Genomic DNA, 18,122 nt, shown 5'->3' on the forward strand with positions numbered 1-18,122 from the left:
GATGTCACTGTTTCAGCCACCTATGTAGAATATTTGTGGTTGTTTGGCACCATCATCTTTCCTGACTCTGAACTTATCTGAAGTATGCCATATATGTTGTTGCCAACACTTGGAACGCAACGACTAAAGACATAGTAGTGCATGCCTGGCACAACCTCTGCCCTGTGATTTTGTCTACTGATGATGTTGAACTAGGGGTAACTTTGAAGGATTCTGTATGTCAAGTGAAAAAAAAAAAGTCTGACCTCCTTACATATGCAAAAAATATATTTCCAGAGTCTACAGGAGGCTAAAAGAAGTGGATATTGAAGTTTTTGACATCGATAATGAGGCTGTTATTCATTGACTGATGGTGAAACAGCTGAAATGGTTCTGAATCAAGGTGATTCAGATATTGAGTAAATCATTGATACTACTGATAAGCAATCATTTTCTTACACTTACTCACACGTAAGTACTTAAAAGTAAAAAATATGATGCACCATTAATAGTGAAAAAACAACATGTTCATGGTAACTAAGCAGCAGTAGCATCAGCAGAATACCTGTATCAGCTGTTAAACAATAACAACAACCAATAACGGTAAGCTTTCAGTCTCTACTTACGATATTGAGTTTTGATTGAAAGGTTACTGTCCACTATATATTTTTTATTTTTTTCCTGTAGTTACATACCAATATATTTTATTTTATTTTTATTTTTTACTTCTTACATGAGAAGAAACATCAGACACAGTTGAGGGATCAGGAAGTGGGTCCTCCAGGGAAGATGAGGCATTGTGTTTGATGGCTTTTAAACGTCTCTTCTAGAGGCATCTGCCTCATCAACAATGGTTTTTGTCTAGAAGTCTCTGTTTGATTTTATAAGCTGACATAATTTCTTGTTCTGTTATGAATGCATGCTGCTCTAGTCCTTCCATAAGCCTGTCAAATATTTTCACCATGTCATCTACAGGCACTTTTTATGCAGTATTAATAGCATCATCGTCATTGTCACTATAATCACAATCACCTTGATTCAGAATCACTCCAGCTATTTCATCATCAGTCAATGAATAGACAACTGGAGCCTCATCATTGATGTCAAAACTTCAATATCCATTTCTTCCAGCCTACTGACAGTCTCTGAAGGTACATTTTTGCATATGTAAGGAGGTCAGACATCTTTTTTTTCACTTGGCATACAGAATCCTTTAAAGTTACCACTTATTCAACATCATCAATAAACACAATCAGAGTCTTGATGTTGTGCCAGGCATGCACAACTATGTCTTTAGTCATTGTGTTCCAAGTGTTGGCAACAACATATATGGCATCCTTCATGCTGAACATTTTTGGAAACCTTTCACACCCACACCTTTGCTCACAGCTACTAGCATGCCATTCAAGAAAATGTTTTTATATTTAGTCTTCATTGATCCTCACAAAATGTAGTCTATGCTGGAGGAACGGGAGGAGTGCTGCTGGCAGGATGATGACTTTTCACAGCTCTCGCTAGGCATTTGTCTTCCTAGGTAGATGAAGATATGGCTGCAACTTTTCTGAAATATTTCTGAGAGGTGTTTCTTGAACTTCTCCCCAACAAAAGCATAGATAACAGGGTTCACACAGCAGTGAGTAAAGGAAATGATTTCTGTGACATGGGTGGCATAAGCCAGCTGCTGGCTTATGCTACATCCATCCAAGATGTGCATACCGTGCAAGGAAGTGAGGAAAAGAACCACGTTGAATGGGACCCAGAAAAGTAAAGATGCAATGACCACAATGAGCACCAACCTGATGGCCTTGGTCTTGTTGTGGTTTTGACACCTCTTCAGCTGGTGCAGGATTTTGATGTAGCAGAACATAAAGATGGTGAATGGGATCAACAAGCCTAAAATGTTCATTTCGAAGTTGGTGAAGATCTTCCACTTCAAAGTCTGTTGATTGTAAAATGAATAACACTGTAGAACACCATCTTCCGAGGCCACTTGGTAAAACACTAGCAATGGGATGGTAGCCATAATGGCGGTTAGCCATACTGCCAGGCACAGCGTTGTGCCCATCCTGATCGTCCTCACCTTTAGGGCATACACAGCATGGACAACAGCCAGGTACCTGTCCACACTCATGAGGGTGATGAAAAACATGCTGCTGTAGAAGCCAATGTAATAAAAGCCAGACACCACTTTGCACATTACAGTCCCAAACACCCACTGATCCAGCAGATAGTAGGTCTGAAAGGGGAAGGAGAAGACAAAAAGCAGGTCAGACAGGGCCAGGTTCAAGAGGTATACATCTGTGATGCTCCTCAGCTTCTTGCAGACCACAAGGACCAGGATGACCAGGCTGTTTCCCAGAAGACTAAATACAAACAGGAGGCAATAAAAGACAGCAAGGAGCAACTTGCCATTTGTCTGAATAAGTTCCACATCACAGGGGCTTGAGAAGATATCAGGGTAGTAGTAGTCGGTCATTGTTGTCACACTGGGGTCAAGTGTATAATCCATCAAGGCAGCAGGACCTGGTCACAGAGACACATAAAAGACATTCACTCCTTAAAAACATTTTTATTTTTTAAAAATTAGGGGGATGTTATGGACTGAACTGTGTCCTCCCCAAATTCACATGTTGAAGTGCTCAACCTCTGGTGTGGGTGTGACTATTTGGAGTGGGTGAGACTATTTGGGCCTTTAAAGATGTAATTAAGGTTAAATGATAGGCCAGGAGCTGTGGCTCATGCCTGTAATCCAAGCACTTTGGGAGGCCAAGGTGGGCGGATCACTTGAGGTCAGGGGTTCAAGACCAGCCTTGCCAACATGGCGAAACCCCGTCTCTACTAAAAATACAAAAATTAGTCAGGCGTGGTGGGTGCATGCCTGTAATCCTAGCTACTCAGGAGGCTGAGGCAGGAGAATCACTTGAACCCAAGAGGTGGAGGTTGCTGTGAGCCGAGATCGCACCACTGCACTCCAGCCTGGGTGACAGAGTGAGACTCTGTCTCAAAAAAAAAAAAAAAAAAATTTAAATTTAAAAAAAAGGTTAAATGAGGTTATAAAGGCAGGGCCCTGGCTCTCACAGTGACTCACACCTGTAATCCGAGCACTTTGGGAGGCCAAGGTAGGCGGATCGCTTGAGGCCAGGAGTTCGAGACAAGCCTGGCCAACAGTGCAAAACCCAGTCTCTACTAAAATTACAAAAATTAGCCAGGCATGGTGCCACATGCCTGTAATCCAAGCTACCTCAGGAGGCTGAGGCACGACAATTGCTTGAACCCAGGAAGTGGGGATTGCAATGAGTCGAGATCACGCCACTGTACTCCAGCCTGGGTGACAGAGTGAGACTCTGTCTCAAAAAAAAGAAAACAGAAACAAAACCAAAAAAGGCAGGGCCCTAATCTGATAGAACTAGTGTCCTTAATAGAAGAGAAAGAGACACAAGAAATTTTGCTCCCCTTGTGCATGGAGTAAAGACCATGTGAGGACACAGCAAGAAGGCTGAAATCAGCAAGTCAGGTAGAGAAGCCTCACCAGAAATCAACCGCATTGGCAGCTTGGTCTTGGACTTCCAGCCTTTAAAAGTATGTTAAACAACATTTTCTGTTGTTTAAGCCACTCAGTCTATTGTATTTTGTTATGTAAACCCAAGGGAGTCAGCTGAGATGAGAAAAGCCAAAGCTTACAAAGAAAATGTAAATACCTATAGTTCCATGACCTAGAATTAGCAGCTGCTAACATATTCTCACAACGCTTTGGGTTATTTTTTTTTCCTTCCTTCCTTCTTTTTTTCTCCCTTCTTTTCTCCCTCCCTCATTCCCTCTCTTCCTTCCATCCCTCTTTCTTTTTTTATTTCTGATGCAATAGAGATGAAGCTAATGTTCCCTTTAACTACACAACTTATCCCCATAACAGAAACAACAACTAAAACCAATTTGGTATGTATCGTTCCAAACAATTTCCCCCGTACTTTTACATATTTATATATATCCATAAACAATATATATTTTTGTGTGTTTTAACTTACATAAATGATATATTGTTTTAACTTACATAAATGATATATTGTTTTTCCTTTTGTATTTTGCTTATTGTTTTAGAGATATATCTGCATGATATTCATCAGTTTATTCTTTTAATTGCTTTCCTAAGCACCAGAAAAAAAAACTTTATAAATGCAATAGAAAAATGATCCCAATTATACTAGCAATGAAAATTACTAGCATTACTAGGAATAAATCTAATAAAAATGCAATTCAGTTAGATAAAAATTATAAAACTTGACAATTCTTCTCAAATTGATATATACATTCAATGCAATTTCAATCCAGACATATTTTTCCAAGGTATTTGTTTGCTTTACATTCAGACATCCCTATCCACTCTGCTACTTTTCTATGATTTGAAAGCACAAGCAAGCAAGCAATTTATTAATTTATTTTTTTAGAGACAGGGTCTCACTATGTTGCCCAAGCTGGAGTGCAGTGGTTATACGCAGGTGTGATCTAAGACAAAGCCCTAACTCCTGGGCGCAAGCAATCCTTCTGCCCCAGGCTCTTGAGTAGCTGGGACTACAGGCACCCACCAGCAACTTCTTTAATCATATGAAAGTTTGCTTGCTGGCTTCTTTCCTTAAGAACAGTACCCAGGTGTCCTTCAGTTACCTGATAGAAGCCCTGTACCCAGCACAAGGACAGATCTTCCCAGATGCCTGGTATTATAAAGGATCTTTTCTTATCATCTACCTTCCTACTCTTGTAGGAGTTTTCACTCTCTCCTAAAGGCCTGCAGAGAAAATGGCATGGTTTGTTCCCCTCAGCCAGAGCATGGTCAGCCACTAAGACACATGCATGTTTGTGGGCTCTGAGGAAATGCAAAGATTTAAAAAAAAATTTTACCTCTTGTGCTAGACCTCTGAAATTTTGGTCTTCCCTTTGCCTATCCTCTAAAGATATAAAAATGCCCCTGCCTACTCATGCCCTTCTTCCCCAAGGATGCTTATAGCACATACCTTAGTGACAGCCTTTGTTCTGGAGGTTTCAGTGTTGCCAATTCCTTCTTCACAAAGTCTGTATCCTCATGTGTGAGTGCAGCTCAATGAGCAGCAGCCCCTCTGGAGGTGTCCTCCCACTACAAACAGCAGATGGAGAGAAGGCAGTCTCTTGAGGGCTCCACCCTCACACCTAGTCACCTTAAAGGCTTTAGGGAGGGTTAAATAAGATCATAAGGCTCAGGCCCTAATTCAATAGGACTGGTGTCTCCTAGGTAGAGGAATACACACCAGAGCTCACTCTCTTGCCTCCATGTGCTCAGAGGAAAGGCCATGCGAGGACACAGGGAGAAGGTGGCCATCTGCAAGTAAGGTAAATAGGCATCACCAGAAACCAGACTTGTGGGCACCTTGGTCTTCTAGCCTCCAGAACTGTGGGAAAACAAATTTCTGTTATTTAAGCTGCTCAGCCTGTAGTATTTTGTTATGGAAGTCCTAGCAGACTAATACAGGGGTTAATGGGAATTTTCTGTGTTGTCTACCTAGATTTTCTGTAAACTTAAAACCTCTAAAAAACAGTCTATTAAAAATTTTAATTGAAATCAGTATTAAAATGAAACCATAATTCCATTATTATTTTGAAGTTGTACAATTTATACCAGGACTGGTTTTCCTCCATGGTATGTAGCGTACACAAATGTGTGTGTATGTTGTATGCATGTACATATATTAACTCTTTCAACAGGAATGCCATTTGAAAATCACTTTAAGTCAGTTTCCCCTATCCCAGGAGAGTGAACATGAGTCCCAGAATTGTCAGGAGGAAATGACAGAAGTTCCAGAATCTCCTCATCTCCAGCCCACTCATTCCTGGAGAAATGCAGTAGAAATATCTGCTGGATGCCAGGTACAGTGGCTCACATCTGTAATTCCAGCATTTTGGGAGGCTGAGGCAGGAGGATTGCTTGAGCCTAGGAGTTCAAGACCAGACTGGTCAACATAGCAAGACCCCATCTCATATGGTTTGGCTCTGTGTCCCTACCCAAATCTCATCTTGAATTATAATCCTCATAATCCCCATGTGTCAAGGGTGGGACCAGGTGGAGTCAATTGGATCATGGGGGCAGTTTACCCCATGCTGTTCTCGTGATAGTGAGTCTCAAGAGATCTGATCAGATGGTTTTATAAACACCTGGCATTTTCCCTGCTTGCACTCACTCCATCCTGCCGACCTGTGAAAAAGGTGCCTGCTTCTCCTTTGCCTTCCACCGTGATTGTAAGTTTCTTGAGGCCTCCCCAGCAATGCAGAACTGAGTCAATTGAACTTCTTTCCTTTATAAATTATCCAATCTCAGTCTTCCGTTATAGCAGTGTGACAATGGACTAATACATCATCTCTACAAATTTTTAAAATAAAATTAGCCAGGCATGGTGGCATGTGCTTGTAGTCCCAGCTACTTGGGAAGCTAAAGTGGAAGGATCACTTGAGTCCAGCAGTTTGAGGTGAGCTATGATTGAGCCACTGACCTGTCTCTAAAGAAAAAATAAAAGGTAATATCTGCTGGTACCTGAATTTATACCTCGGCAATTCCCCTCACCATCATTCATGTTTTGACGCAGTTTGGGGAAAACCCAGTTCCTTTATGAAAGTTTTGTATGTGATAAGCAAAGATCAATGGTGAGCCGATGGAGAACTCGGGGCCCTCAGGTATTACTAGTCCATGTCATGATGGTGGGAACTATGGGACCGCCTCATCAGTGTGGGCAGGTGTGGGGGAAGCCACCCTCCCCTCCAAAGCCCAGTTAAGCAAGGCCTGAGGGACTAAGGTGGAATTCCCCCAAGCCCAGTTTCTAGTGCAAGCTGATCTAAACCCCAGTCTCTATTTTCAGTTCCTGAGGATTCTTTTATCAGCCGCTCCTCCATACTTGGCACAGTGCTTAGTGCACAGCAACTTCTTAATAAATAGTTGAACAGAGAGAATGAGGCAAGGTAGAGATGTGGGAGTCTGGTGAAGAGTTTGAGGAAAGGACTGAACAGCCAGAATGGAAGGATGCTCCTCTTTTTGTGTTTCTGGGGCCAGATCTGAGGGCTGGTGTGGGCCCCTGCAGGACTGGACACTTGCCTGCTGTCACCTGTGTATTTGTTTCCTGTAGCTGCTGTAACAAATTACCACCAACTTAGTGACTTAGAGCAGCAGATGTATATTCTCCCCCAGTTCTGGAGGCCAGATGGCTATAATCCAGCAGGGCTGCCTCCTTCTGGGTGCTTGAAGGGCGAATTGCTCCTTGCCACTTCTGGCTCTTGGTGGCTGCCCCAGCAAACCTGGGGCTTGTGGCCACATCACTTTAATCTCCACCATCTTCACATCTCCTTCTTCACTGTGTGTCTGCATCAGATCTTACCCCCTTCTAATTTATGAGGACACTCATGATTGGATTTAGGATTCATCCAGGTAATCCATGATAATCTCCCCATCTCAAAATCCTTGACTTAATCACATCTGCAGAAGCTCTTCTCCCAAGTAAAGTAACACTTACAAGTTCTAGGAATTAAGACTTCGTCTCTTTGGTTGACCATTATTCAACCCACAACATCCTGACTCGGAAGACAGACAAACTGTGACATAGTTAACTGACAAGCCTTGGTTCCTCACCTTTGGGCCTACAGCAGGGATTCAGGCATTCTGCGGGAAGGCTGCAGAAACCAAACTACAAAGCCAAAGTAGTGTGACGCCTCCAGAGCCAATGGCCTCTCCAAGTCTACCTTCTGCTGCACATTCAATGGGCTCTGAAAATGCTGATCAGATCCATTGCGGACATCCCATCTAAATTCAATTCCACTGGGTCCCTCCAAAGGTTCAAAAGACTGTATTTCACTTCAGAAAATGAGTGAAATACTCATTTCACTCATGCCCGGCTCTTCAGGAAAAAGAGACTAGCAGCATATTTGACCTCCTTTCCTCTAAAATAAAGACAAAGAAAAAACTGTATTTAAATAAACCCTAAGTGTAAATGTAGAAATTACTACTATCACAGATATTTGTCATAGAGTATTAGGGCAGAAAATGGCCTCGGGTCATCCAGCTGATGTCTCTCTCCCTCTCTTTTTTTCAAAGTGGTAATATTTAAGTCCAGAGAGGCAAAGTCACTCACCCAAAATCACACAGTAATTTGGTGGTAGAGCCAGAACCAGAACTCAGGTCTTCTGAGGCACAGCTGAGGGTGCTTTTCTTACTGCACCACATTCAAAATTCTCATGCAATAACATTATGAAGAGTTGTGGATAAGATAGAGGAAGTCTTTCTATAGTTTTCAACTACAAGTCAGTCCCTCAGTGATTTGTAGGGTAAAAACGCATTTGCTTAACAAAAAGTGTCAGACAAAGCCAGAGTTTAAGAAAAGCTTGTGTGTTATTAATAATAAAGCCAGTTTTGCTGTCTATATAATTTAATTTCCCATATGGATTACAAAAAAGAGTAACAAGAAACAGATTTTCTTTTTTACTACTATTTCCTTCATAAGAGTAATCATGACAATTGTCAGAATACAAAAAAAGGTATCATCATAATTTTGGTTTGAAGGGTAGGATATGGAGAAATGTAGTTAATAACATATTTTTAGTTGCATTTTCAGGAAATTCATATTACCTTGTGTGCCAGAATGATTGATTAGATCTCTTAGCGGTTTGTTTTGTTTTGTTTGAGATGGAGTTTTGTTCTTGTTGCCCAGGCTGAAGTACAATGGCACAATCTCGGCTCACTGCAACCTCCGCCTCCCGGGTTCAAGTGATTCTCCTGTCTCAGCCTCCCTAGTAGCTGGGATTATAGGCGCCCACCACTACACCTGGCTAATTTTTGGTATTTTTAGTAGAAACGGGGTTTTACCGTGTTGGCCAGGCTGGTCTCTAACTCCTGACCTCAGGTGATCCACCCGCCTCAGCCTCCCAAAGTGCTGGGATTACAGGCATGAGCCACTGTGCCCGGCCTTTTTTTTTTTTTTTTTTTGAGACAGAGTCTTCCTCTGTCACCCAGGCTGGACTGCAGTGGCATGATCTCGACTCACTGCAGCCTCCACCTCCCAGGTTCAAGCGACTCTCCTGCCTCAGCCTCCAGAGTGGCTGGGACTACAGGCACATGCCACCATGCCCGGCTAAATCTCTTAGCCTTTTGATGGTGCTTTATTCCCAGAATTTATCTTCTACAAACATGCTTACCACCTTTTTCCAAGGCTACAAGCACTGAAATGCCTAGCATATTCTCAAAACTGCTTTTGCCATTAGAAGGGATAAAAAAATGAAATTATATGATTTCCTCACTTAAGGAGCTTAGCAATCATGGCACTTTCATCACAGCAGTCCCAGGAGGTGATGGTTCTCTGAAGAATGATGAATAATGAAAGGAAAAAGTATCACTGTGAAAACCATGTAGAAACCCAGAGAAATCTTTATGATTAAGGTGGCATGTATACTATGACTGTCTCTTTGCGAAGCGTGGATGAGTGTGGGTACATCCAGAATGAAATAGGCAGAAATTAAAACAATCTTATATTAGGTTATTTCTTTTTATTCTTAGAGTTCTCTTTAATAAAGACATGCTGTCATTTCAATTACAAGTTTTTAGGAAATAGAAAATTGCTATCAAGCACTAATTCAAAGCAAACACATTTTCATGTTGTGAATGATTTATTGATTAAATTGTAGATCAATTTAATAAGCCACACTTGTAATTCTCTCCCATTGACTTGCAAAAAGCACCTGCATTGCCAAAAGTGGTACACAAAGGAAGCCTGAGTTTATCATTATGAAGTTGGGGAGAAAAAAAAAATATGAGGCCAAAGTAGTGTGAAGCCTCCAGAACCAATGGCCTCTCCAAGTCTATCTTATGTTCAGTACCTGGGCCACATGAAAAACTCTTAAGGGGAAACTAGGAAGAGTTTGCCCCTGCCCGGGAAAAATGCTCCCAAGTTAAGGGTAAACGTAGAATGTCAAGATATACTTCTCTTCTTCACTCCTGATAATATTCACCCTGTTCTCCTGCATAGAAGAGGGGTTTGTGAAATACTGTTTTATTCCCTCTTTTCTTCTCCATCTTGTTACAAGGCCAAATGCATTCATTACTGTGACAGAGGAATACATGAAGGGCTTCAGGAGCAAAAGGGACTCTTGATTCTTCCTAGGTCTTCAGGGTAACAATGTGGAGGAGATCAGGGAGATGGCCCTAAAAAATGGGTGTGCCTTCCAGCCGGGAGTGAAGCATTAAGAAAAGCATTTCTCAGAGTCTCCAGAGCCTTGTCCCAACTGGGCTACCACATTGCTCTGGAAACCTGGGAAAGCCACTAAACCTTTCTGAGTTTTAGTCCAGTGCTTCTCAAACTTTAATGTGTACCCAAATCACCTGGGACTCCTGTTAAGCAGCAGATTATGACTCAGCAGGTCTGAGCCTGAGATTCTGCACGTCTAACAAGCTCCCAGGTGATGCCAATGTGGCTGGTCACATTTTGACAAGGCATTAGGATCTTCGTGTGTAAGATGGGAATAAAGCCTTCATGAGGGTTGGGTGCAGTGGCTCACACCTGTAATTCCAGCACTTTGGGAAGCCAAGGTGGGGGGATTGCTTAAGCCCAGGAGTTTGAGACCAACCTGGCCAATATGGTGAAACTCTGTCTCAACAAAAAATACAAAAAATTAGCTGGGCATGGTGGCACTTACCTGTAGTCCCAGGTGCTCAGGAGGCTGAGGTGGAAGAGTCACCTAAGCCCAGGGAGATCAAGGCTGCAGTGAGCCATGATTACACTACTGCACTCCAGCCTGGGCAACAGAGTGAGACCCTGTCTCAAAAAAAAAAAAAAAAAGCCTTCATGAGGACATTGTGATTTAATGAGATAATATGTGTAAACGTGCTTCGGAAAATGTGTTGCTCCTAAAAATATAATTAATTGTTACTGTGGAGATGGTATATTTGAAGGCTTGTCCAATAAAATGAAAGTGGGATCCCCTATATCTCCACTGCTTGATACCTGAAGACAATGGCCACACCCAGAAAATTTGGCAGCTGAGCCTATGAGAAGTGTCAACTGTGCCAGGAGGACACAGCAGTCTCAATGGCAGGCTCTCTGGAGAAGAGAGCAAACCAAGAATGCTCTGTGATAGCTAACAGATCTGCATGAGTGTCCAGCGGGTTGCAAAGCTCATGGGCTGGAAGAAGAATCTGCAGAAACAGGAAGCCCTGCAAGAGAACAAAGACACACACACTTTCCAAACACAGAGATGGGCTCTTCTGATAATTTTCTTTACATTTTCTTTATTTTTTAATTAAAAAAAATTTTTTTGAGATGGAGTTGTACTCTGTTGCCCAGGCTGGAGTGCAGTGGTACAATCTTGGCCCAAGGAGGTGGTCTCAAGGGAATGATGACGGTCAGGACATGGCGCCCCAAAATATGACTGAAGGAGACCAGAACATGCCACTCCAAATATACCTTTTTTGGCATAAAGATTAATTTTGAGATGATTATTTTGGCAAACAGGAGAAGCTCTGAAAACAAGAGTAGAAATTGCTCTTTTTGCAAGAGAGGTTTCAATAGATAAAGGAAATCTCTATTTGCAAGGGTGTCTCCTCTGTGTACCAGGAAGAGAAGATGACTCTAAATTACTACAGTCTTATCAATGGAGAAGGCTCCAACATAAATTTCCATAGCAAACCTTACCCTTGTTTACTATATTTTTCCTGGCCAACTCCCTATTACTGACCTCCCCAACACCCTTCTTTCTTTGTTTCACTTGAAGATCACAGTTAAGCATGAACTCAAAGCCGCTTCTTTGAGATTTACTCATTTTCTCTAGGTGTCTCCAGGTATTAATGAGGTATACACATTATTAAAACTTCCATTTGCTTTCCTCTTATTAATTTATCTTTTGCTATAGGAGTTTGTTTCCACTAAGAACTATGAAGAATAGAAAGAAAATTATTTTTCCTCCTTACAGGAAATTTAACACACACACACACACACACACACACACACACACACAGAATTGAACTGAGCTGAGGATGAAAGTACAAACTGTCAAAATTTGTGGGATGCAACTAAAGCAGTGCCAAAAGGAAATTACTTTTTATTTCTATTTTTTTTTGTGACAGGGTCTTACTCTGTCACCCAGGCTGAAGTGCAGTGGTGTGATCTCAGTTCACTGGAGCCTTGACCTCTTAGGCTGAGGCTCAGGTGATCCTCCCACTTTAGCCTCCCTAGTAGCTGGGACTACAGGTGTACACCACAATACCTGGCTAATTTTTTGTATTCTTTTTGTGGAGACAAGGTTGTCCATGTTGCCCAGGTTGGCCTTGAAACCATCTTTGCAAAATTATGACTGAAACAGTAAAAGAGATCTAACCTAACCGACTCCATTTTTTTTTTTTTTTTGAGACAGAATCTCACTCTGTCACCCAGGCTGGAGTGCAGTGGCATGATCTGGGCTCACTGCAACCTCTGCCTCCCAGATTCAAGTGATCCTCCTGCCTCAGCCTCCCAAGTAGCTGGGATTACAGGCTCCTGCCACCACGCCCAGCTAATTTTTGTATTTTTAGTAGAGATGAGGTTTTGCCATGTTGGCCAGGCTAGTATCGAACTCCTGACCTCAGATGATCTGCCCATCTCGGCCTCCCAAAGTGCTGGGATTACAGGCATGAGCCACCCACCAGGCCCACCGACTCCATGTTGGTTCTAACCTTTAAGCTGTCCTTGCTCCTTCCTGGGTGTAAGCTGAAGTAACTTTGGGAGGAACTTAGTTTATAGTTTAAAACAAAGACTGTAGCAAAGACTTTCCCAAAGCAAACCTCCTTCTTGCCTGGGGACTAGACTGCTTTTGTAGGACTAACAAATTAGCCACAAGATTAGAAATTATAGTTTAGGAGTCATGCAGCTGGAGGCTACAAGATTCTTACCCTCCCTAAACTGTTCCTAAGATCAGTGCTTGAGATATTTTGCATACCCTGCACTTGATGATTAGCTGGCACCATCTGGGTGGATAAACTGGCTCTTGTGATCTTGTGGCCCCTACCCAGAAACTGACTCAGTGCAGCAGGACAGTTTCAACTTCCTGTTGATTTTATCTCCTACCTAACCAATCAGCACTCCTGGCTCACTGGCCACCAAGTTGTCCTTAAAAACTCTGAACCTCCTTTGGGAGGCCGAGGTGGGTGGATCATGAGGTCAGGAGTTTGAGACCAGCCTGGCCAACATGGTGAAACCCTGTGTCTACTAAAAATACAAAAATTAGCCAGGTGTGGTGGTGGGTGCCTGTAATCCCAGCTACTCAGGAGGCTGAGGCAGGAGAATCACTTGAAAACAGGAAAGCAGAAATTGCAGTGAGCCAAGATCATACCACTGCACTCCAGCCTGGGCTAAAGAGCAAAACTCTTGTCTAAAAAAAAAAAAAAAAAAAAATCTCTGATTCTCAAATCCTTCAGTAGATTGATTTGAGTAAGAATAAAACTCCAGTGTTCTGCACAGCCAGCACTGTGTGAATTACTCTTTCTCTTTTGCAATTCCCCTGTCCTGATAAATCAGCTCTGTCCAAGCAGTGGAGAAGGGGAATCCACTGGGCAGTTACAGTCTCAAACTCCTGGTCTCAAGCAATCTCTCTGCCTCAGCCTCCCAAAGTGCTAGGATTATAGGCATGAACCACTGTGCCCAGCCAGGAAAATTTAAAGTAATAAATGTTTATGTTAGAAGAGAGGAAAAGTCTCAGGTCAATAATCTAGGTTCTCATCTCAGGAACCTACAAAAAATAAAGCAAAATAAACCCAAAGCAAGCAGAAGGAAAAAAACAAAGATATGAACAGAAATCAGTGATGTTGAAAACAGAAAAACAGTAGATAAAATCAAGGGGAAAATCTCATTCTTTGAAAAGATGAATGAAATTGACAACCCTCTACTTAGGCTAAGCATAAAAAAGAGTACGCAAATTCCCAGTATCAGAAATGAAATGGAGAATATCACTACAGACCCTGAAGACATCAAAAAGATAACAATACTACAAACCATTCTAAATACATAAATTTGACAATTTAGATGATATGGACTAATTCCCAAAAAGTACAAACTATCACAACTCACCCAATATTAAATAGTCCTATAATTATTAAGCAAATTAAATTAGTAATTTTAAAACTCTCAATTAAGAAACGTCATGGTTTCACTGGAGAATTCTACCAAATGTTTAAAGAAGAATTAACATCAATTCTAAACAATCTCCTCCAGATTATGGGAGGAAACACTCCCCAATTCATTTTATGAGGCCTATATAACTCTGATATTTTAAACTTTATGTGGATAAACAAAGGAACAAGGATAGTTAAAACAATTTTTAAAAAGAGAATAAAATGGGAAGAATAACCCTACATGATTTGAAAGCTTATTATAGAGCTACGGTAATGAAAACTGTGTGGTACTGAGGAGGAATAGACAAATAGGTCAATGGAACAAACTAGATAACTGAGAAATAGAGCCACATACATATACACAGCTGATTTTTTATACAGATGCAGAAATAATTCAATGGAGAAAGAGTAACCTTTCAACAAATAGGTCTGGAGCAATTGGACATCCATAGCAAAAAGTAAACCCCACCTAAACCTCACACTTTATGAAAAATTAACTCAAGAATCACAAATGTAAATGTAAAACTCAAAATTATAAAACTTTTAGGGAAAAAAAAGCAGAGAAAAACTTCAGTATTTAATGAATAGGCAAAAAGTTTTTAGACATGGTACCAAAAGCACAATTTAAAAAAGGAAAAATTGATAAATGGACTTTATTCAAATAAGAAGCTTTTGTTCTGTGAAAGATACTGTTAAGAGGAAAAAAAAAAACGATATGCTACAGAATGAATGAAAAGATTTGCAAATCCTGTATCCAACAAAAGGCTAGTATCTAGAATACAAAAAGAACTCTCAAGACTCAACAGTGAAAAAACAAATGATCCAACTAGAAAGCCGACAAAAGACAGGAAGATACATGTCACCAAAGAAAATAAATAAATAGCAAAGAAGCACAAGAAAATATGGTCAACATTACTAGCCATTAAGAAATGCAAATTAAAACCACTATGAGATACTACTACAATGCCTATTAAAATGGCTAAAATTTTAAAATACTGGCAAGGATACAGAGAAACTGGGTCATTTATATGCTGCTGATAAAAATGTAAAATGATACAGCCACTCTGAAAAATAGTTTGGTAGTTTCTTTTAAAAAGTTAAATGTGCAACTACTATATAACCCAGGAATTGTTCCTCTGGGCATTTATTCCAGTGAAATAAAAACTTACATTCACACAAAAACCTGAATGGGAATGTTCACAGTTGCTGTATTTGTAATAGTCAAAAACTGTAAACAACATAATTATTCTTCAATGGGTGAATGGTTAAACAAACTATGGTACATCCATACCATCCGACATTATCCAGTAATCAAGAGATAAAAAGGAACAAACTTTTGAGACAGATCACAACTGGGATGAATTTCTTTTTCTTTTTCTTTCTCTTTTTTTTTTTTTTTTTTTTTTTTGCAGAGGAGCTCCTCATCATTCAGCTTGAGCAAGTGAGATAAATTTCTAGAGAATTAGACTGAGTGAAAAAAATTCAGTCTCAAAAGTTCATATTTCAAAATCTCATATTTCATTTATATAACATTCTTGGATGTGGCTATAAAAAGACAACATGAGAGATCATTGTGGTGATTGAACTGTTCTGTATCTTGACTATATCAATGTCAACATCCTGGTTGTGATATTGTACTACAGTTTTATAGAAGATTTCTATTGGTGGAAATTAGGTAAAGAATACATGGGATTTCTTTGAATTATTACTTGTAACTCCATGTGAAAGTATGATTATCTCAAAATAAAATAAAAATAAGCAAATTCACCAACATTGATTTGGTTCCTATATACCAGAAACAACCAGTTATATCATTGTTTTATTTTCTATTTATTTGAATATTACATATTGGAAAACTGTGTATATAGCTATAATTCTGGTCTATTTCTTCTGACATATCTTTTGCCCACTTTTCCATTTAGTTGCCTTTTTCTTATTGATATGTAAGAACTCTTTATATATATGAACATTACTATATTGAATATGTTATTTGTATGGCTCTAAGATGATGGCTGATTTTCAAATTCTATTCATCAAAACTTTAAAAACTTAGCAACTGAGTTTTGGCTTAGTTATCCTAGACACAGCTGTGTGAGCTCACTGATATGCCATGACTCCTAGTGTGACGCACTGACTACCTCACCTTTGTTTGATCATTCACTTGAATCATATAAAAGGCACATAACTGAGCCCAGATCTGAACTTCAATCTGTCTGATGCCAACTCCATGATTTTTTTTTTACTGTACTACATTATTTTCAGTACCACTTATGCTTATGCTAACTTTATATATAAGTGATTTGTATAAGGTCAACATTGTTCTTAAAATAATACTGATCATAGCTAATTTATTGACCACTCCAGATAAATATGCTACATATATTATCACATATATTGTTCCATTTAGTCCTCACCAAAACTTTAAGAAAGAGAGGTTATTATTTCTAAATGAGAATATAGAAGCTTAGATCAGTTAAGTTAGGTCAAGGAAGTTAATAAATGGCAGGACCAGTTCAAATCCAGCTACCGAGGCACCAAAGTTTATAAAAATGTTTGGTTTTGAAATCACCTTTGCGAAATTTTGACAGTAAGAGAAATCTGACATATTTGACCCCACCTTGCTTTTAACCTCCAAGCTGTCCTTGGTCATTCCTGGGCATAGACCAAGCAAACTTTGGCAGAAATTTAGTTTATAGTTTAACCTTAAAGCAAAAATGATAATGGCCCTTCCTAAAAGTAAACTGCCTTTGTAAAACTAATGAAAGTCAATAAGTTTAGGATTATGAAAGGAGTTTGAATTCTGCTAAGATGTAGGCTTAGTTAAACAGTAACCAGCCATTATTCCAGAGGTCAAAAGATTTGTAACTTCCCCAGTTGCTCCTATAGATAACATCACTATTGTATAACCTAAGACTGGTCTTTTGAAATAATGACTCATGACTCAACCAGTCCTGTGTCCTTCCACCTAGAGGTGGACTCAGTGCACAAGGACCATTTTCCACACCCCAATAATGGCATCCACAACCAAGCAGCATTCCCATTCCCCATTCCGTAGTCCCCTATGTTGACAAAGAGTCAAACTCTGTAAAATATTTGAAGAGATTTATTCTGAGTCAAATATGAGTGGCCATGGCCTGTGACACAGCTCCAGGAGATCCTGAGAACATGTGCCCAAGGTGGTTGGGCTACAGCTTAGTTTTATACGTTATAGGGAGACATAAGATATCAATCAACACATGTAAGATATACATTGGTTCAGTCCAGAAAGGAGGCAACTTGAAGTGGGAGCTTCCAGGTCATAGGTGGAATCAAAGATGTTCTGATTGGCAATTGGTTGAAAGAGTTTACCTAAAGACCTGGAATCACTAGAACGGAGTGTCTGGGTTAAGATGAGGGGTTGTGGAGACCAAAGTTCTTATTATGCAGATGAAATCTTCAGGTACCAGGCTTTCTATAAAATTGATTGTAAATGTTTCTTATTCTAAAAAGGTGTCAAACTTTTAGTTAATTCTCTCCTGGATCAGGAAGAAGACCCAGGAAAGGGAAGGGGATTCTCTACAGAATGTAGATTTTCCCCACAAGAGAACTTTGCAGGGACATTTCAAAATATGTCAAAGCCTGCTGTTATGTTGGTGTCTTCTTGTTACAAAGAATCTGCTTTACCAGTCTTTTTTTTTTAATTTAATTTTTTATTTTTTATTACAAAAAATAAGAAAAATGTGAAACAGAACTGATGGTTTGTTATTGGTTTTTTGTTGTTGTTTTTTTAAATTCATACAGGTTCTCACTCGGTTTTTCAGGCTGGAGCATTGTGGCATGATCAGGGCTCTCACTGCAGCCTTGACCTCCTGGGCTCAAGCGATCCTTTTGCCTCAGCCTCCCAGGTAGCTGGGACCACAGGCGTAAGCCACTGCAGCTGGCTAATTTTTTATTTTTTGTAGACTGGGTCTCACTATGTTGCTCAGGCTGGTCTCGGACTCCTAGGCTCAAGTGATCCTCCTGCCTT

The 18,122-nt window shown here is 40.2% G+C and overlaps 1 protein-coding gene across 2 annotated transcripts; it reads right to left on the reverse strand.

Moving 5' to 3' along the window:
* Positions 1-1,417: 1,417 nt before the first annotated feature.
* On the reverse strand, positions 1,418-5,134 carry CCR8 (C-C motif chemokine receptor 8). 2 transcript variants are annotated; one of them, XM_054483413.1, is made up of 2 exons: positions 4,986-5,134; positions 1,418-2,502 (listed from the first exon to the last, which is right to left on the reverse strand). In XM_054483413.1, the coding sequence occupies exon 2, from the start codon at positions 2,486-2,488 to the stop codon at positions 1,421-1,423; it is 1,068 nt and encodes a 355-aa protein (XP_054339388.1). In that variant the 5' UTR covers positions 2,489-2,502; positions 4,986-5,134; the 3' UTR covers positions 1,418-1,420. The 2 variants fall into 2 exon arrangements, with proteins under 2 accessions (XP_054339388.1, XP_054339389.1); XM_054483414.1 differs by lacking the exon at positions 4,986-5,134 and having other exon boundaries at positions 1,418-2,215; positions 2,389-2,496.
* Positions 5,135-18,122: the final 12,988 nt, after the last annotated feature.

This window comes from Pongo pygmaeus, chromosome 2 (genome assembly GCF_028885625.2).
Source record: "Pongo pygmaeus isolate AG05252 chromosome 2, NHGRI_mPonPyg2-v2.0_pri, whole genome shotgun sequence".
Lineage (NCBI taxonomy): Eukaryota > Metazoa > Chordata > Mammalia > Primates > Hominidae > Pongo > Pongo pygmaeus.

Excerpts from the sequence above, each read along its gene's own strand:
- CCR8 (XM_054483413.1), bottom strand. The coding sequence starts at position 2,488 with ATGGATTATACACTTGACCCCAGTGTGACAACAATGACCGACTACTAC.